The sequence below is a fragment of the Remersonia thermophila genome, chromosome 5 (genome assembly GCF_042764415.1).
Source record: "Remersonia thermophila strain ATCC 22073 chromosome 5, whole genome shotgun sequence".
Taxonomy (NCBI): domain Eukaryota; kingdom Fungi; phylum Ascomycota; class Sordariomycetes; order Sordariales; family Chaetomiaceae; genus Remersonia; species Remersonia thermophila.
The window spans coordinates 506,648-526,043 of record NC_092221.1 but is presented as its reverse complement, the minus strand read 5'-3'; the positions used below and the strand labels follow the sequence as shown (position 1 = coordinate 526,043).

General features: G+C 60.0%; 5 protein-coding genes across 5 annotated transcripts; 2 read left to right on the top strand and 3 right to left on the bottom strand.

Annotated features, from left to right (window-relative positions):
* Positions 1-9,907: 9,907 nt before the first annotated feature.
* VTJ83DRAFT_5378 (uncharacterized protein) lies at positions 9,908-11,290 on the top strand (the record flags this gene model as incomplete). The annotated part of the gene is made up of 1 exon (XM_071011971.1): positions 9,908-11,290. The coding sequence occupies one exon, from the start codon at positions 9,908-9,910 to the stop codon at positions 11,288-11,290; it is 1,383 nt and encodes a 460-aa protein (XP_070864753.1).
* Positions 11,291-11,924: 634 nt separating this feature from the next.
* VTJ83DRAFT_5377 (uncharacterized protein) lies at positions 11,925-13,929 on the bottom strand (the record flags this gene model as incomplete). Its single annotated transcript, XM_071011970.1, has 5 exons — positions 11,925-12,184; positions 12,393-12,949; positions 13,040-13,514; positions 13,607-13,734; positions 13,814-13,929. 5 exons carry the CDS (start codon positions 13,927-13,929, stop codon positions 11,925-11,927), a joined length of 1,536 nt encoding a protein of 511 aa, XP_070864752.1.
* Positions 13,930-14,119: 190 nt separating this feature from the next.
* VTJ83DRAFT_5376 (uncharacterized protein) lies at positions 14,120-14,737 on the bottom strand (the record flags this gene model as incomplete). Its single annotated transcript, XM_071011969.1, has 1 exon — positions 14,120-14,737. The coding sequence occupies one exon, from the start codon at positions 14,735-14,737 to the stop codon at positions 14,120-14,122; it is 618 nt and encodes a 205-aa protein (XP_070864751.1).
* Positions 14,738-15,991: 1,254 nt separating this feature from the next.
* VTJ83DRAFT_5375 (uncharacterized protein) lies at positions 15,992-17,333 on the top strand (the record flags this gene model as incomplete). The annotated part of the gene is made up of 4 exons (XM_071011968.1): positions 15,992-16,020; positions 16,100-16,249; positions 16,326-16,539; positions 17,232-17,333. The coding sequence occupies 4 exons, from the start codon at positions 15,992-15,994 to the stop codon at positions 17,331-17,333; spliced, it is 495 nt and encodes a 164-aa protein (XP_070864750.1).
* A 506-nt stretch (positions 17,334-17,839) lies between these two features.
* VTJ83DRAFT_5374 (uncharacterized protein) lies at positions 17,840-19,055 on the bottom strand (the record flags this gene model as incomplete). Its single annotated transcript, XM_071011967.1, has 2 exons — positions 17,840-18,128; positions 18,322-19,055. 2 exons carry the CDS (start codon positions 19,053-19,055, stop codon positions 17,840-17,842), a joined length of 1,023 nt encoding a protein of 340 aa, XP_070864749.1.
* Between the last annotated feature and the right edge of the window lie 341 nt (positions 19,056-19,396).

Here is a 19,396-nt window from a genome sequence, read left to right as displayed (position 1 = left end):
CATGTCGACGTAATGGAGGGGGGGTGGGCGTAGCGGCATCTCCGTGCCTTCCCTGATCCCTGTCAACCGCAAGGGTGGCAGCTTTAGTCACCGCTCCCGCGGTCAGCGTGCAGCCACCCCCCTGCTCCCTCACAGTGTCCCTGCTCTCCCTTTCTCACTGTTTCTTCCTCCATCCTCGTGAGGCCAGCTCTTCGGCCAATGGATTCCGGTGGGAATCGGTCGCCGGCCTTCCACGCGCCCATGGTGTTTCTCGTCACAAAACCACGCACGCTGGCGTTTCCTGTGGTCAAGATCTAGCTAGCACGTCAGAGCCCTCCAGTGCTGTGTATGCGACGCCTATCACTCATCATGGCTCGATGATTCACTCAACAATTTTGCGTCACAGATGCTTCCTCACAGGCCCGGCATCGTGTGCAACTTTGGCACCCCGGGAGCTGCTCCCGGATTCGCAGCGGGCAAGCCTCTGGCTGCTAAGCGAGATTGGTCCGTCTCGGGCCTTGGAAGGCTTGCGCTGCCGTGGCAGCGGAAGGATTTACCAACAACGGTCTGCGAGGAGGAAAATTTTTTTGGTTCCAAGCAAACTGAACACTATGGCTTCAAGCCGGCGTGCAAGGATTCTTTGGGATGCCGCAAGAGTCTGTTTGTTTGGCGTCGAGGGACCGGGTGACGGTGGCGATGGTGATGGCGATGATGATAAGACGGCTGGCGATGAGGACAGCCCTTGCTTGCCCCCAAAGCATGGAAAACACCCCAAAGCTTGCCTCCCAACCCATCAATGTCAGTTCGTGTTGTGGGATCTAGGTGGAGGTGACGGAAGACGCAGCATACTGTACGTATTCGATCTTCCGAGACGTTTGCAGATACGGTCGCGCAAGTCTTGGAGGCTTCTTCGTATGTAAGGCGGCAGTGCGATGACGGCTGGCCTTCCAACCATTCTCCCGTCCGGAGCCAGCGTTGCAACGTAAAAACGACAGCAAGCCCGAGGAACTTTGAGCTGCTCCCTTCAGGTGAAACTCCGGCGGTGAGAGGACGGTGCTACCGTGAGAAGGCAACGGGATTCATGGTCGATTAGTCACAACAGCAAGATTCACAACGTGCCCGACCGACCACTGGCGATGGATGGCGGGATCCTCGTTCATGAGAATGGTTCTGGGAGATTTAGGCGCCCCGGGCAACTGTGTGTGTGACGGGCGCGGGGGCCCAGGACGTTGGTGATGACAACATCGCGGCCTCCTGAGTGAATCCGTAAGTTTTGTCGATTGCGAATATCCCGCACACCATCAGCCTGCCCAGATAAGTGATGCGAAATCCCGCGTCGCCCCCGAAGCCTACGGGAAGACGGGAACAAGGGTCAGCTGAAGCTGGCGCTAGATGTCGTTGTCTTCCCTAGGAGAGCTGTGCTATAACTATCTTGTTCCGTTTGTTGAACGATGTTGCGTCCCCTGCGGATATTTATCCGGCATCCCCTCACCATCCAGGACGGGAAGGGTGGGAAAGGTTCCTGACCGAGGGGCGAGATGGTTTTGCCATGTGAAGCTCTCTGCACAACAACACGAACAGGACAAACGCATGCTTGTTCCAGGATTGTCATGTGGCCATGGGGTGCCAGTTTGAGCGATCGCAACGACCAAGTTGGATGAAGCTTGACTGTTCTGGCATGGTCGAATCTGGGGTTGCCAAGCTCGAGGGCGATGCACATCCACTGCGATGGTTTCCAGCGTCCCGTCAAGAGTCTTGGTGGATTGGACGGGCGGATCTCAGCTGCAGCGGTGGATCCCTTCTGTCCATGTCAAGTCAACCTAGCTCGCGAAGGGTTCGCCCGTTTGCGCGTCGCGGGTGCATGCGTCTTGCAGGCCGTTGAGCGGGGTTACGGTCGCATGCTACCACGACGTTTTGGAGCCGGCAGCGGGTTTCGACATTCCGTGTCTTGTTGATCATGTTTTCCTGATTTGTCTTTGGACAAAAAAGAGGAGAAAAAAAAAGAAAAGAATTCGGAATTTTTGTGTTCCAACGGAGGTCTCAACTATTTGTTCAGCCGATGAGGCTGAATTCTGGAATTTCTTGTGTCTCCCTGTCTGTTTTGCTGAAGAATGTTTTTCTTGCTGGATGGAGAACTTGGGGGCGAACATGGATGTGGAACGCCAAGACTATGGCTGGCCAAACAGACGTTTTTGGAAGGAACACAGAACGGGGACAAGTGTCCGTGCCTGTTTGGCCATCGTGTTCAAGCTTCAAGAACCTTCCACTGAACTTTTGGACACCGACCTGCCTCGAGCAAGAACGCGTGGAGTAGAAAATCCGGTCCTCCCCCGCCGAGTTTCACCCAGGCCTTGCCCCCGGTTTCTTTTTACTCCTTTGGCCGGGGCCTCAATGCCTGTGTGATACGATCTTCAAGTCGTCGCCTCGACCGAAATTCCGTCAATGCCAATCACCAACACCTCCATGCAAATGTAAAGCAATCGTTCGACTGCGCCACAACCTCAAGAAGTTGGCAATTTCGCCACGAATATGTTGCCCGTGTCTCCCAAGCTTGGATGCCGCGCCCATGCCCTGGTCCTTTCACCTTGTCCCTGCTTTCTTGTCCCTGTCCCTTGTCCTCACCTTGCGCTTGGACTCGCTCATGCCCGTTCACCTCGGCAGACCAGCCGAGCTCTCGGTGTGAGCTCTTCCCCGTATCTCCGTACGCAGTACATACTATAGTATACAGTGTGCCCCGGTACGGTTGATACAACCGCAAGTCGGCCCGTGTGCCAAATCGAGGCAGAGGAGCAATCCTGTCCGCCAGCTCCCTACGCCCACTGCCATGGGTCGATCCAATACAACACTCTGAGTCGGCCGAAAAGGAAAAGAAACCACAGGGAAAAAAAGAGACAATCCCTTGCTCCTGACGCACACAGGGCTTGGACCCCCTTGGCTCCTCACCTTGCGACTGGCCCCGGCCGGCTTGGCGGCTGAGCATCCCTGGCCCCAAGTCTGGTTCTTATCACACCCTTTTTGCTTTCTAGAAAAGCACACCCCTTCCTGGCTCATCTGCCGCCACCGCCGGGCTTGTCTTCCCATTTTCGGCTCACCGTCGAGAAAATTTTTTTTCGCTGTCTCCCCCCTGGAGCCCAATAGGATCAGGAATTATGGCATGAGAGAGGAAAGCGTTGAGCACATACGGTGAGACCAGAGGCAAAGGCTGGCCTCTCCCCATCTCCTCTGCCCATGTCAGGTGAGTCACACACACACACACACACACACACACACACACACACGAAAAAAAGTCGACGGCAGTCTATCATGTTTTGCTGCCCTAATGGCTCGGCAGGGACTGTAGGTTTGCTGCGTTGATGTCCAATGCTAGCAGGCAGTTCTTCCTTGGAGCGCTATGTGGCCAATGGCGCTGAGCGAGGTCCGGCCTGGATGCAGCCTGCTCGACCCCCGATTGGCCTTCTGAAACCTTGGCGCCAACCGGCTGCTTTGGTCAAATTCCTCTGGCGGGCGAGACCTCAGGTTCCACACACCACCCACACCCACCGCGGTGAATGGAATGTCTGCATTCTCTCCACCGAAAACCTACCCTCTCCTGGTCGCCTGCGATGCAATGCACCTGTCAAACGCAAGCGGCAGCGGATGATAAAATCCCAAGCGAGCGTCCGATTTTTCTCCCTACCTGGGTCTTGCGCTCACCGACAGTTTCTCCTCTCCAGCCTACTCGTCGACGACGTCTCTCGACACGGCTTCCAAACACCAGCCGTCTTCTCTCGCAGCAACCATAACGCCCGGGGGCCGGGGTGTGCGCCGGGCTGGACGGCCCTGACTCGCCGGAATCGAGCCGCACACGCCCCCCCCCCCCCCCCAGGTCTTCAGGGAACCCAGCTCGAGGCTGGACTGTACGCAGTACATGCTATAGTATATGTAAGCCAGCACAGGCCAAGCCCAGGACTCTGACGTAGCAGCATGGCGCACAATTTTTTGGACAAAAAGCGAGGAACGAAGTGACGAGATCTCCGGTCTGTCCGGTCCACTACACGACACGGTCAGAAGGAGAGAAAGGGCGGTCGGGCAGCCAAAGCAGCTTCATGGTCGTCTCTCACGGGATGGATGGAGGAGTAGGAGCGAAGGGTTTCTTTCGTCTCCGGCCGAGCGTGGAGGATGTCGGCTCAAGACCACCACCCCCTGGCACTCCCATCAAGGGCCCATGAGCGACCACCGACCACGCACCCTGGCCGCCCTCTTTTTTTTTTTTTTTTGCGGCCTCCATTCCCCTCTTGCGGATATCTGGGAGGCGGGGGAAGCAAACAAAAACAAAGTACCCTGCGGGCACAAGGGAACATGGATGTCCCGCTTATCCAAGGCAAAAGTGTCGTGACGAGGGCCCCCCTTGGTTTGCGCCCGGTCTGCTTCCTGGAATCATACCTAGTGTACGCAGTAGATTCTCGACACCGTACGTAACTCGCTGTGATTTGGGAAGGAGGTCATCCAGGGTCCTTCCCCATCCGTGAGCGCCCGAGCCGGGGCTCGCCAAGCACGCACATGCGGTGGTTCAGATGGAACGAGTTGGCTCCTATGTCCAAGTAAGTTTCCAGGCTGTCTGTGGTCTCAGACCGGGCAACGGGTTCTCGGCCTCGAAGTCCCTCTCATCGTATCCTTTCTGGACTCGTGCAGCAACGATCACCAAACAACACATCCATCGACCGACATCGGCGATGCCTCTCGTCATCTGTCTTATGACGAACCGGAAGAACCGGGGCCATGATAACCGGCCAACCTATCCAGGCCCTTGAGATGCCGAGAAACATTCTCAGGGATGCGAGGCGGCCAAGGCAATCGGGATGGCCATGTAAGACGGATCGCGCATCACATGTCGGCGAGATATCAACAGCGATGTCGAGATCGCCATCCAACGCGAACAACCCGGGAGACCCTCCGACGTTGCGTGGTTGGTTGTTGATGTCTTGACCGCATCTCTGGATCAGCTCTCTTGCGTTGCCGATGTTGACCCCTGCGGGTTGCGGCTTGGCTTGCGCTAGCCAACCAACGCGGGCAGAGTCGTCGGGACGGCAGCCGGTGGCAAGTCGGGCGGCCTGAATCGCCGGCCGGTACAACTCGACGCTTTGCGGCGCATTGGACGGCGGCGAGACTTGATCCAGAACCCAGAAGACTGGAGTGCTGATGGTGGTGGGCGACCTCTCAACAAAACCAACGAACTAGATGCATGGATTGGACGTTGCCAATGGCTTTGGACAACCCGGTCAAGCGGAGCGAAGAAATGAAACACGTATTTTTCAGCTGACTCAGTAAACTCAGTCAAAAAGACAGGGCGTGCGCTAAGGGTAGCCTGAGGCCTGCAGGCGCAGGCCTCGGGCCGGGACCATGCTTTGCCTCGCCCTCACCAGCCCGACTCGGGCAAGCCTCGTTGATCCGTGCGTTGCCGTTCCAGGGGCCTGGGGCCCCGGCACGAAGCCAAGCGTGGATACCAGCCACAGAATGTGGCTCAGCCTTTTCCACAAGGCAAATCGGAACGGTTGTTGATTTGCCAGCGATGGCTCGGCCCGGGAGGGCGCGCTCCAGCCTGCCGGGCGGATGTGGCGAGAACCGTTAGGGCGCGGGATGGAACTGGAGGGGTCACACCGAGCCCGAGGTGAGGGTTCCCGGTCTCCGGCAGGCTCCGTCCGAAACCGTGGGGGGAGGGGGGGGCTTCCCAGCGGGCTGTCGACTTCCATTTCGACCGCGTACTTCGACCCATCGGTCGGGCAGCATCTCAGCCCAACCCAACCCTAACGTCTCTCTTTACCATGCAGCTGCTTTTCGTTAACCTGTTTGGCGCAGCCGATGCAAGACACTCGAGGCCAATATTTTTTTTCCCCTCCTTCGTTCTCTCAGTTGTCAATCTCTCATCATGGCGTGGGGCTTCATGCACGCCCCTCCATCCCCAAATTCCGCACGGCGCTGGACCGAACGGGTGATGCTCCGACGTGAATGGCAGATATTCCGGATGCTCGGGCCTTCCATGGTGTATCGTTCGCGTGGCTGTGGTTGACAATTTGTCACGCCTTTTTCTCTTTTCTTGCCCTCCTCTGTCCTTCCATGGTCCAGACCTTCTCACATGACCTCTCTATGGTTTTGACTCACGGCGCTGTCTCTCACGTGCTTGGTTTCTCCTGCAGGCCGATCACGGGATTCGAGCGAGAGACATCCGAGAGCAATTTTGAACGGCCTTCTCATTAACAGCCTCATGAGTTTCTCATGCCGGATGGCCGTTTGTCGAGTGGGGACGGTGGGGATACCGTACCGGTAGGTGGTGGCCGTGTACACAGTAGGTATCGTGGGGAGCAAGTTTCGGTGAGGGACCTGCAGAGCGATGCTGCCTCGTCCACTTTTTTCCCCATCCCGACACCCCTTCGCATTTCTCTCTCTCTCTCTCTCTCTCTCTCTCTCTCCTTATGCCCAACTAAGGACAAGGTGAACCACCAACCAGCCCATCAGACTTGCCTAGGATGCGCTGCTCCGTGCAGGCAGTTGATCTGGATGGCGAGGTCTGACCCTAGTCTGCCCTACCGCCCGATTCCATCCTATCGCGTCTTGACACACATACGCGCCATGCACACGCCATGCACTCACACTATGCCATGTGCATACACACCTCCCAGCAGCACACGCCACACCACGGCCCACCCTAGGTACCTTGTATATCAATCTGCCGCGCGCGCGAGAGCCATTTCTCGGATGCCTCGCCCGCGGAGACATCGAGCCATGAAGACCAACAGGGCCGATGTTCCGCCCCGCCAGAGCGGGTTTTTGTTCACGACACGAGCATGGCAATACCATCGGTTTTTTTTCCCTTCCCTGCGCACCCAACCGCCATCCGCGGGATCCATCGATCAGGTGCACCGACCTGTCTGGAGCTTGCTTGACTCAGTCCACAGAAACCGGTCGTGCTGCTGAGGGAGCCTGACCGGGCAGATATCTAGGCGCCCAGCCCTGTGTTTTCATGGCAACATCGAACGTGCCCTCGCAGCGGTCCCTCGGGATTCGCTTCGTTGCGTCCTCCCAACAGAGGTAGTGTGGCAAGGCTGTGTGTGTGCGCATCTGGTGCGGATCCCTGGGCGCGGGCGTGTTGGCGTATGCGTGCGTGTATTGGACGTTCGTTGTGGCGCTGCAGAGCGAACAGTCGTCGAGTCAAGTCGAGTCGACGCCGTTTCTGGGGCTGGGCGAGGAGAGCCCCGATAGACTCGGTTGGCTGGAATGGCAACCTAGCGATAGGAGGCTACACCATGCCATGGCCGATTCGACCCGAGCCAAACTGCCAGCGTTCCACCCTCTCCTTCTCTCTCCTCTCTCTCTCTCTCAAGCGCGCGCACGGCGGTGGGTCGGTTGCGTTGCTATTCTGTCTGTGGACCCTCTGGTTGCTGTCAACCAACGTCTGGCGAGCTAGAGAGTGGTCCCTCCTCCAGAAAGGAGATCACTCGAGGAGGACGACAGGGAAGCCGTCGTATTCAAGATGGGACGAAGCCTCGCACGATCCTCTCCGAGAGATCTCCATACCACCTCATTACGACATGGCCCGTCATCCCACGCAGGCTTTGGTTCACTCCCCAGCGGCGGACCTGATGTGGTTGCACGCCTGCCTCCCACGTCTTGCAACCCAACGAAGACCGGGGCGCCCTGTTCCTGCAGAAAAGTCCGTCTTGCTTCGTATCATTTTCCTTTCCTTTTTCTTGCCGGATGGCCAGCCACGCCACGACACGGCTCCGTGGGGGGCCAATATGTGCGCCGTTGCCGAGAGAGGCAAGGCATCGCGGCCGGCTCGGCAGCTTGCCAGCTGAATCCGATGTTCTCCTCCACGAGGGACGACGGACGACGGATGCACGGCGACCAAGATCCGACGAGCATCGGACGTCCACCCGGCCGGCAGTTTGTCGCTGTGGGATTTCGTGTGCCTCCGCTCCAGCCGCCGATTCTGTCCGCTCGCTCTCTTCGTCTCCAGCCGTGTCACGTACCGCGCCGGATGGCAATAAGTCAGCGTGCCCTGGCCCGGTTCCTGAGATCTCACCCAACACATGGCCTTGTGATCCTCTCTCACCATCGGGAACCGCACCGCTGCCTGACTGACTGACGGCTCGCGCTGGGCGGCGCCGCGAAGCTTCGCCACCCTGGTAGTTAGAACGGACCTAACTGGCTGTTCGCCCGGCCAGAATGACTCAAAGAGATCACCAAGCCCCCTTTTTAGGTTGCTTCTGGTGAGTCATGATAACTTCACCCCCTTTTTGCGGAGGCATGGTTTTCTTGGGGGTAACCCCCCTTTTTGTCGGTCGTGAATGGTGGCTAGCAAGGCACCGTGCCAGCGCACTGTGGTGAACCCACAAGAATCAAGCCTGCTGGAAAGTCAGGGTCTTTTCTCCCATGTGGAATTGGACTTCTTCTTGCCGTGGTGACTGGCCAGGGCAATAGCAGCACACGTGGAGGCTTGCGAGGCCGCCTGGTCACGGGACCGCGCAGTTGGACGTCGCGGCCCCTGTTGCATGTTCACTGTCGAGGGACGTCGAAATAAGCTTATGATAGGATGAGCAGGCTATCCCTGCGCGCCCTCCCCCCTGGGGGATTACTGCGTATCATGTGTAGGCAACGAGGCCGCCGCGTGCTGCTGGGGTTACCGCTGTGTCGGGACCGTCAAGGAAAGGAACGATGCATCATAGACGTTGGTTTCAGTTCGGTCGTCTGCCTCCTTGTTCGTTACATCATCTGACCCAGCAGTCTGGGAAAACCACGAGTCAAGAGCCCTCGTGATCGAGCACGAGTCAGCCTTGGTCTGGGGTACATCGAGTCAAACGTCTGGTCATGCTTGAGCTTGTGGCTGGCAATTGGTCTTCAACTTTTACCCCCCCCCCCCCCCCCCCCCCGAGGTGTCTGTGGCATGTGGGATTCTAGGATCAAAACTCAGGTACCCGTACCTTGTTTTCTGTAAACTTGAGGGGTGAAAACGCGAGAGAGCTGCATATCCTGACGTGTCGAGTTGTAGCATGACTCAGATGAAGGCGAAGCATTGAAGGAATGACTAGGTTATTGGCTCTGCCTCAGGATCACAGAAGTAAACAACCGCTAAATCCGCACCTGGTTGCAATGAGCATGCCTACTCAATGGTTTGCTTGCCAAGCCAACCGGCTTCGGTCGCCGTCATGTACCATTGTCTCGGCTCTTTTCTCTTCCTAGGACCGATCCAAACAAAGCAGCGCGTTGTAAACAGCCTCTCCTTCCTCCTTGTCAGTTTGGCCGTCCTCGACCTCCTCGACACTCTCCGAAGCCTCGGCTGCCGCCGGCCTCCGAGGACTTTTTGCAACGTTCAAGCCAACCTGTCCCTAGCCCCCTATCAAGGTCGCGCTGTCCTAGCCATCTGGCGCTCCTCTGCCAACGGTGCGGCATCGGACCTGGTTTCAAGCTACCTTCGAGCAAACTCTTACGGTCTTTGGCATTTACCGATTGAGTGGTTTCCAAGTGGAGAGAGAGAGAGAGAGAGAGGCGTGAGATGTAGACAAGCACAAGCATAACAGAGCTCTGATATCACTGTTGGGTGAAGTGTGTAGTTGCTCGTAGATCCCTGATGCAAGAGTTTTGCTGCCGCTGCCAGAATAGTGGAGGCCTGGTACTACTTGGTCTCTATGCTGTTCCCGCCATGGCCATCCTTCCCCTGGACCTTCTTTGTGTTTACCAACATCTGTCGTTGACGTTGTTGTCCATCTGAGCCTCCGTCACCAATAACCCTAACCCCCGCTTTGATTCACAAAACTTTGCGATCCAGTCCGCTTGCGATTCACAGCACGATGAGAAGAGGAAGAAGCAAAGGTGTGCTTCTATGGCCTCGCACGGATGAGCGTCGTGGAGCGCCGATATCACCTGGAAAGAAACAACGAATCTTGACGTCAAGATGCATTACCTGCGCCTCTGCCGCCCTCCCGAGATTCACCCCGGGAGGGATCAACCCATCCTCAAGCTGGTCCTCACCATCACCACCGACCTAAGCGATTCGTTCCTCTCCCCGCCCAGCCCCATTCCCCTCCACATCCTCGGTGCCTACAACGAGACCGATGCCAACGGGAACAAGGCCCTCGTGCCCGTCCCGCTGACCCCTAGCCCGCCGCCTGTCTGGCGCGCCGGCATGCGCGTGCTCAAGCTGCATCTTCCCCTGCCGCCCTCGACCAACCCGAAAAAGCCCAGGGTTCTCGAGACCATCCAGATTCGCCCGGCGGATATCGGGCTCACGGCCTTGAGCACGAGCGACATCCTGCCGGGCAACCGGGGTCTGATCATGCCCGTGTATGCGGACATGCCGCGGCCGGGGGGGCCAGGGGCGTCGGCGACGCCGCAGACGTGTTTTCGCAGCTTGCGGATCGAGCCGTGTCTGCGACCCGCGGCGACGGGCCCCCAGCAACGACCGCAACCGCCGGCGCTGTTGCAGATCGAAGAGGACCTCGGCGAGAGCATCGCGCGGCACATTTGGGACTCGGGCGTCGTCATGGCCTCGCTGCTCACGGATCTGTGTCTCGGCGGCGGCGGCGGCGGCGGCGGCGGCCACGGCCCGCGCGGGTTACCGTTGTTCCACGACCTGCTCGTGACGCCCCCGGACCGCCGCCACGACGGTCGGGGCAGGGGGCTCAACATCTTGGAGCTGGGATGCGGCGTCGGCGTCGTGGGCATCAGCCTGGCCAAGATCCTCTCGCTCCGTCAGACCACCACCACCACCGCCGCCGCCGCCGCCGCCACCGTTGCTGTTGCTGCTGGAGGAAGCCCGCACATCCTCATCACCGACCTCCCAGAGGCCGAAGAAAAAGCCCAGACCAACATCGCCCGCCAGCAACGCGGCCACCACGCCGGCAACGCCCCCGCGCCGGAGCCGGCGTCCCTCGACTTTGAACCCCTCGACTGGACCGACGGGCAGCGCGGCGTGTTCGGCCCCAAGGCGGGGGCGCGCGCGTGGGACCTCGCGGTGGTGTGCGACTGCACGTACAACACGGACACGATCCCGTCGCTGGTGGGGACGCTGTCGGCGGTGCACCGGATGTCGGCGGAGAAGAGCGCGCCGGGGGACGAGGCCGCGCCGGAAGAAGCTTTGGCTGCCGGTGCTGTTCCTGCTGCGGTCGACACGGCGGTGCTGGTGGCGACCAAGCGGAGGCATGAGTCAGAGAGAAGCTTCTTTGACCTCATGGCGGGGGAGGGGTGGGTGGTGAAGGAGAGCACCGAGGTACCGCTTCCGAGGCTGGGGGGCGAGAGGCAGGTCGTGGAGGTGTACTTGTTTCGGAAGCAGAGGTGAACAAAACAAAAAAAGAAGGCATTGGTGAGGCCGGTGATCTTGAAGATCTCTATGGTCACGGATTCCGTACCGGCACGCTGTAAAGGGCTGCGATGCGCTTTTCGGGCGCTGGGGCCACCTCAACGCCTGTCTGTTCCTTTATAGCGAAGGGATGGGAAAGACAAGCAGGGGGAGAACTTTGGATGCATGTTGTCCGGATGGTGAGAGCCGTCGCGTCGCGTTCAAGGGGCCATAACGAACATCGTATCCTTGTCGCAACGCCTTCGTCATCCAGAGACCCAGGGTGGTCAAAGTCCCCCATCGTAATCATAATCACGAGAGCGTGCCGATGTTTCATTCCCGTGGTATGAGAAGGAAAAGAGAAGGTCGTACGTGAGACGCAAAACCCGACAAGACACATTGATTCCCTACGCTCCATACTCCCACATTCCTATCCTCCGCCGCATTATGTCCTGAGTCCTCGTTGCAACAGGGTCATCACAAGGTATCTTAGACAGCCTAAGCGCCACCCCCCCTTATATCCCCTCCGTAGGAATCCCGCCCCCTCTTGTAAACTCCGGTGAACACCATATACTAGGATAACCCCCTCTGGGGCAAAACCGGCAAAGACAAACATATCCTCCTCTTGGAGACCTCAAGGCTTCCACCGGAAAGCTGGATGCCTCCAATCCAGATCCTGCACCTCTTGCTGGGTCATTCCCGCCAGCTCCTCCTCCGGGTTCCGAGCCTCGCGGCGCTCGTTGTCGCGCTTCATCCAAAAGTACGTCGCCGTCGCGACGATGAGGACGGCGGTGCAGCAGGCGAGGTTGAGGCCGTTGCCGATGTGGTAGTCCGGAGCGTCGTGGGGGACGTAGGACCACGTGGAGACGAGACCGCCGACGTTGCCCATCATGACTGCAGCGATTCAACGTCAGCAGATGAACCCCCTCGGTGTGCGTGTGTGTGTCAAGAAAGCAGAAGTGGATGAGAGTAGAGAGAGGAAAATTAAGGATGGTGGAAAGGGGTTGGAACGGGTTAAACGGAGGTCTTTGGGGGAGTTTCGGGACAGATGGATCCGAGAACAGAGAGAGAGAGAGAGAGAAAAAAAAAAAAAAAGACGTACCGGTTAGGCCAATGGCGCTGCTCCTCGCCGTATCCGACACCACGTTGGCGCTGACCTGGCTGTTGGCCAGCGGCCCAACGGCAAACAGCGAGCTCGACAGCAAGAAGGTCGCGGCGTACCGCGCGGTCGAGTTGGTCGTGCCGAGGAAGATGGAGTAGCCGGCGATGATGAGCGGGGTGGTCAAGATCAAAAAGATCTGCCTCCGATCGAGCTTCCAGCTGATCAGCGGCAGCAGCAGCGTAAAGAAGCCTCCGACGACGTAGGGGGGCACCGTGTACAGCTGCTGCATGACGGTGGTCTTGTCCGGGTAGATGGTGCGGACGATGGTGGGGGCGAAGAAGGCGAGGCCTTGGACGGTGATGTTGTTGAGGAGGAAGAGGAAGGCGGTGGAGAGGGTGACGGGGCTGAGCATGCCCTGGAGGAGCTTCTTGATGTCCATGCGGTCGAGGACCTCGGTGGTGGCGACGCGCTCGGACTTGACGCGGGCGACGGCCAGGTCCTTTTCCTCCTGGGTGAGCCAGCGAGCGGTCTCGGGGCGGTCGGTGAGGGTGAAGAAGCTTTCCAGGGAAGCGGTCAGCAAGACGGCCAAAACCAAGGGGGGTTGCCCCCTGAAGGCGAATGAGGAGAACGAGAAAAAATGGGCTCACCTGATGACGGCCAATCCGATGGTGATGATGCCCTCGATGGCAAAGATCATGCGCCAGCCGTGAAGGCTGCCAAAGTGATCGAGCGTCAGGATGGCCGACGCCAGCAGGCCGCCAAACGCGCCGGCCATGGGCGCCATGACGATGTACAGCCCCAGCCGGAAGGTCAGCTCGGACCGGCGGTACCATCTCGACAGGTAGTAGGCCACGCCGGGCAGCACGCCGGCCTCAAAGGCGCCGAGCAGGAAGCGCACGCCCGCGGCCTGGGCAAAGTTGTCGACAAAGGCCGTGATGACCGAGATGGCGCCGAACCCGAGCGAGATGGCGGGGATGAACCAGCCGGGGCCGATCCACTTGCAGGCGATGTTGCTGGGGATTTCGAAGAGGATGTACGAGATGTAGAAGATGGAGAGGAGGGCGTTGTAGTCGTAGCCCTTGAGGCCGAGGTCCTTCTCGAGGCCGGCGATGCGGGCGTTGCCTAGAGCCGAGGGGCGGGCGTCAGAGGAGCCTGAGGACGAGGAGAGGAAAAAGAAGGCGACAGGACCGCCGTGTTGATGGAGAGACGCTTACCAATGTTGGCACGGTCGATGAAGCAGAAGAGATAGAGCAGCGACACGGTGGGCACGATGCACAGGTCGATCTTCCTGCGCAGCTTGGCTTCGGCTTTGGGATCGAATTGAATGATGGCGTTGCCGTGGCTGGGGCGAGCCGGCGGTGGTGAGCATGCATGCTGTCGAGGCGCGGGAGGTATCCAGGGAGCGAAAGAGGACCACTCACTCATCGGTGGCAGCATGGCCCCTCTCGGCGACGGCGTGGGTGTCGGCCGGCTTGACCTCGCCGTGCTGGACCTCGCCCTTGGGCGAGTCCGAAGACAGCCTCTTCTCGTCGGCCATGGCAGGTCAGGGAGGAGAGAGGATCTTGTCAATAGGACGGGGTTCTTCGTGTCTTGCCTGTTGGACGAGGCGTCTGCCGGGGGCGGAGAGCGAGGCGCAATCCAAGAGGAACGCCGGAGGAGAGTCCGGGACCCGATGAGCGATGATGCTCGCGTCTTATTTATCCTGACGCTGGACCACTAATGACCTGCTACCTACGTCTTTTCCCTTTCATCGTTTCCCTCGCTCTCCCTCTCGTTCTCGCTCTCCCTCTCCCGCGCTTCCTATCTCTCCTTTCATCCATTCGCAAAAGTGCCGATGGTCCACGCCTCCGGACTAACCAGCCGGCCTCCACCGACGAACCCTGCCACCGCAACCTTCTCCACGATGCCATCCCCGCCGCCTGCCCTGAGGGCAACCTGGACTTCCCCACGGGGTACGGTGGTATCGTGCGGGGACGGGGTCTGACTGGGTGGCATCGTCGACAGGATTCCACGCTCCAGCGTTGGGAAGGGCTACGGTTCAGGATGGGCTCGAGATGGTGTTGAACGGCATTCAAGGTCGGCAATTTGGAGTTGCAGCGGGATTGCCCAACGCGGAATGGCGCTTCGGGGTGGCGCCCGGGGCCTTGAGGGTTTCGGGGCTTCCGCCCGGCCGTGTCGGCCGCGCTGAAGAGGCGTGGGCCGCGGATCCATGGCTTCGCTTCCCAGGCGCGGTGGGCTTCCAGGTGGGCTCTGTCGGCAGCCGAGCGCAGACTCCGGCCTCTCGACCGCGTCCTGGCGAGCCGCTGGCCAGCCTGACGACATCCAGCGTCTCCACCGGCGCGCATGCCTAGCCCTATCGTCGTTTTGAGCCGCCCATCTTCGACCTTTGCCCATTCTTCCCGTTTTCGGGATGGGCTTCTTGGACGGCAAGACGGATCTGGTCCCGCTGGCTGGAGCTGGTGCCATGCCTCGGTCCAACCGTCGTCCCCCCCTGCCGAGGCTTCGCTGGGCCCTACGCAAACATGACGTGGGACTCTCCCGGGTCATCAACGAATGTGAAGAGGTCAAAAAAGCCGGCATCAGCCCTTTTCCAGGCTCCTCCTGATGGGGACGGCCCCGCATTACGTCAGCTGTCAGCTGCTGCATCAGCATGACGGGTGGGTAAGGGTAACGGTGGGTTCCAGGGTGCGCGGGGGAGGGGGGGGGGGGGTCTTTTGGTGGTACGTACCTTACCTACCCGGGCCACCCGACGCCCAGTTGCGGGGGGCGGGGGGAGGGCCAATTGGAGCATGGAATGGAGGAGGCTCTTCACCTAGGTAACTCACGGTGTACACCCAACAACCCAACTGGTAGGTTTCCTACTAGTACATAGTTACCTGAAACCACCCAAGACAAACAGAGCAGGCTTTGGATCCTGGTCGCCATCTTTTGATGCCATGGTGGAAAAGTAAGCATTTCTTGGACTGACCAGGACAGAAAAGACCCCCACAAGATTGCCCCAGCCACCGCAGATACCTAGGTACCTGTAGCCATGCCTCGCAACAAGAACAATCGATAACTACCTACCTTACCTTGGGTCCAGTGGTACCTTACACACCTACCTGGACCTGAGAGTGAATCTTACCTTACCATACCTTACACCCCTTACACCCGACCGTATACAGGGCAGTCAGTGAACTAGGAACAGCCCAAGCCCGATGACATGACACGAGCCCAATGATTGGAAGTGGGGGGCCGCTGACCCGACTTTATGCCCCACGAACGCATGAGCAGCGCCCGGGTTTGGGAGAGTCAGCTGCCCATCTTGCCCGACCTACCTACCACCCACCAGGTAATATCGACGAAACCTGCCTGCCCTTTCGTCCAACCTCCAACCCTCCAATTCTCCAATCCTCCAACCCTCCAACCCCCCAACACCTCACCAGGCTCTGCCACCTGATCCTTCGCACCGCCCTGGTTTCGCATCGCGAGCTCCGGGGTTCGTGCGCCAGGGGGACGTCTTGCGTCGTCGTCGGCATTTCCTTTGGTGCCCTTCCTCTCCGCCGCCGGATGCTTTGCAAAGTCCACACCCAAGGCGCCCTTCCCACCTCAACGTCACCATGTTCGACCTCATCCCGAACCTCGTCTCGTACGCTTCTTGCCCGCCTTCGTCCGTTCCGCCGCTGGGGGGACGCGTCCCACGCTAACAGGTCCCGGCCTCCTCGCAGCTCCGTCGCCTCCTTCCTCTTCCCCGTCTTCGCCAGCTACAAGGCCCTCAAGACCTCGGACCCGGCCCAGCTGACGCCATGGCTCATGTACTGGGTCGTCCTCTCCTTTGTGGTGCTCTTTGAGTCGTGGACCGGCTGGATTCTCTTCTGGTACCTTGCCCCTCTGCCTTGCCGATCTTGGCCGTTGCACACGCCCGAACCAACTAACCACCGCGCTGCGCGGCAGGGTCCCCTTCTACGCCTACGCACGCTTCCTCTTCCTCCTCTACCTCGTCCTCCCCCAAACCCAAGGCGCCCGCGTCATCTACGAAACCTACGTGCACCCGCGCCTCGAGGAAAACGAGACGGCCATCGAGGAGCTCATCGCGACCGCCCACGAGCGCTTGCGCACCGCCGGCATCGCCTACCTGAAACGCGCCATCGAGCTGCTCCGGACCAACGTCCTCGGCCTGCCGCCCTCGCCCGAGGCGCAGGAGCAGGCCGCCCCCGAGCCCCAGAACCCGCAGAGCTACACCCAGTCCCTGCTGGCCAGGTTTGCCCTGCCCACGCCCCGGTGGGCCGCCGGCGCCGGCGCGGCCCGCAGGGCACGGCGCCGCGGGCACGACGACGAGCACGACCTACGCGACGGATCTGTACAAGCACATCGCCTCCGCCATCGCCGCAGCCACCACGACGGCTTCCTCTTCCTCTTCTTCTTCCTCCTCGGGCACCGCAAGATCCCCCGCCGCGACGGCCCCTCCTGCCACCGCGACGGCGTCCGCCCTCATTCCCGAGTCGGTCCTCTCGGCCGGCACCGCCGCCCGCGCCCTCTTCATCCGGAACCTGCGCGAGCAGCTGTCCACGACCATGACGGCGCTGGAGCGCGAGGAAGCCGCCGCCGCCGCCGCCGCCGCCTCCGGCGAGGGCGAAACACGAGACGGCAGCGGCAAGCGCCGGTCGCTGAGCGAGCAGAGCGTCGCCTCTGCGCTGAGTAAGAGCCGGTCGGAGGGGGACTTTGAAAAGCTGGATGCGCCGAGCGGGGAGGAGGAGGAGGAAGGGGGGGTGAGGAAAAGGAAGGGGTTGAGCAGGAAGGAGACCGGAGAGAAGAGCGGCGGGGGGTGGATTTGGTAAAGTCGGGTCTGAGAAGAAGAAGCGAGAGCCCGGTTGGGGTGCATACACTTGGGTGGTAGCATGGGTAGGTATCCGGCATTCTGGGATGGATCAGGTCTCCGGAGGGGTTTACACGGTCGGATAGGTTCGAAGGGGGGCTTCCTTACACGGCTAGATGTAAGATCGGCGAACGGCGTTTTTCTTTCCTTTTTTTTTTTTTTTTCTTGGGGGGGGGGGGGGGGGGGGGGGAGGGTAACGGGGTACATAAGTTAGGCCTGGCAGCTTTCCTCGGGATGTACATCGAGGCTTCGCTCATTTGAGAAGGGAAAAAGAAAAAAAAAAAAAAAAAAAAAAGACGTCGTTTCGGGTGAATCTGTACGTGCGTAGGATGATGGTACAATGTCTATGCTACAACCGCCGGCCATGGCGGAATGTTGGTTCCGTCTCATGATCCATGATGACCAACCAGTTGGGCCATCTGGATATCTCTCTCGCAGGATATCCTTCTGCTTCTTCTTCTTCTTCTTCTTCTTCTTCTGGCCCTGGACCGTATGTTCCCATCCTCCCGCCCTCCCCCGCGGGAGCCTACCAACACCCCCCTTCCCACCCTTCCCTCTTCGGCGCCGAGCTATCTAGGAAACATCGAGTTCACTACCTCGCCGCGCTCGCGCCCGCCTTGACGAGCTGATAGGGATACCCGGGCTCGCTGTCCTTTCTCGTCCAGATCTGCCTCCGCTTCTTGGTGGTGACGTGCTCAACCCACACCTCGCGGCAGTGGTCGCGCTTGAACTCGCGGATGAAGCGCGGGTCCCAGAGCTCCGAGGCGATGCCCAGGTCCTTGCAGCAGCGGAGGAGGGCGTTGGACTTGCACCCCTCGCCGGCCGTGGGGATGGTCTCTTCGGAAAAGTACTGGCACTCGCCGCGGGCTTGGGCGATGAAGCTGTTTTTGTTGGCGCATCGACGTTAGCACGCCTGTTTTGTTTTTTTTTTTCTCTTTTTTTTTTTCTGTTTCTCTCTCTCGCTCTCTCTCTCTCTCTCTCTCTCTTTCTTTCTCTTTCTTCTCTTTCTTGCTTTCTCTGGAATCGGTCGGGAAAAAAAAGGGAGGAAAAAAAAAAAAAAAAAAAAAAACTTACCGGCCGTGGACGACCAAAGCATACTCCCTCGTCACCACCTTCTCGCCCACCACCAGCTCCCCCCGCGGGGCCAGCCCCCACCCGCCGGGGCCGAACGCCTTGTTCAGGATGCGCCGGTACTTGATCTCGGGCAGGTAGATGATGCCGTCGGGCTTGATCTCGATGTCGAGCGGGTCGATGGGCTGCATGAGCTGGGCCGCCGTCTCCGGGCTAAAGGGCGTGGTCGACAGGCCGTGGAACGACGAGGACCAGTCGATGGTTTCCGGGGCCGCGCCCGGGGCCGCGCCGCCGGGGACGCCGGAGCTGCTGGCGAGGGCGGCCGTGAAGGCCGGGGACGGGGCGGCGCCCGGGCCGCCGTCGGGGGTGGGGATCTGAGCGGCCAGGGCCGGGTCGACGTCGGCGACGGTGGCGGCCTGCGGGATGGCGGCCTGCGGGTCGACGGGGCCGTTGACGGCGCTCGAGGGGGCGATGGGGTCTTTGGTGTTGGCGCTGGCGCGGGGGGCGGGCGCCGGCGGGGGGGCCCGGGTGTACGAGGAGGCGTAGGTGGTTCGTGAGGCGGTGGCGGAGGAAGAGGAAGAGGAGGGGGAGGAGGAGGGAGCTGTCCGGGCGCGGGGGGTGTAGGAGGAGGAGGAGGCGGCGCGGACGGAGGGGCGGAGGTAGGCGGCGCTGGGAGAGGCGGAGGGGATTCTTGAGGCCCGCGCGGGGCGGAGCGCTTGAAGGGCGCGAGACCGCATGTTCAGAGCAGTTGCGGCGGCGCGGGTGTGTGAATGGAGAAAAGGCCGAGAGTTGAGGCTTGCCGCAGGGACCCAAGGACTGGACGGTTTTCTTGTTGGCGTGATGGTGTAAGTTGATGGGAGTGGTAAAAATCCAGAGCTTTGCGCCCAAGAGCTGGGACCCACCTTTTCCCGCCGAGCCAGGTGGGGCCGGGTGTCCATGTCTTGGCACGGCCCGACACAGCAGTCCGTAGTCTCCAAGTGGGAGAGGCGCAGGCGCAGGTGCCGGTGCAGGTGCAGGTACAAGTATTACAGGTACAGGTCCGGTGTAAGTACAGGGGCCTGCCTGTACCTCCCGTGGA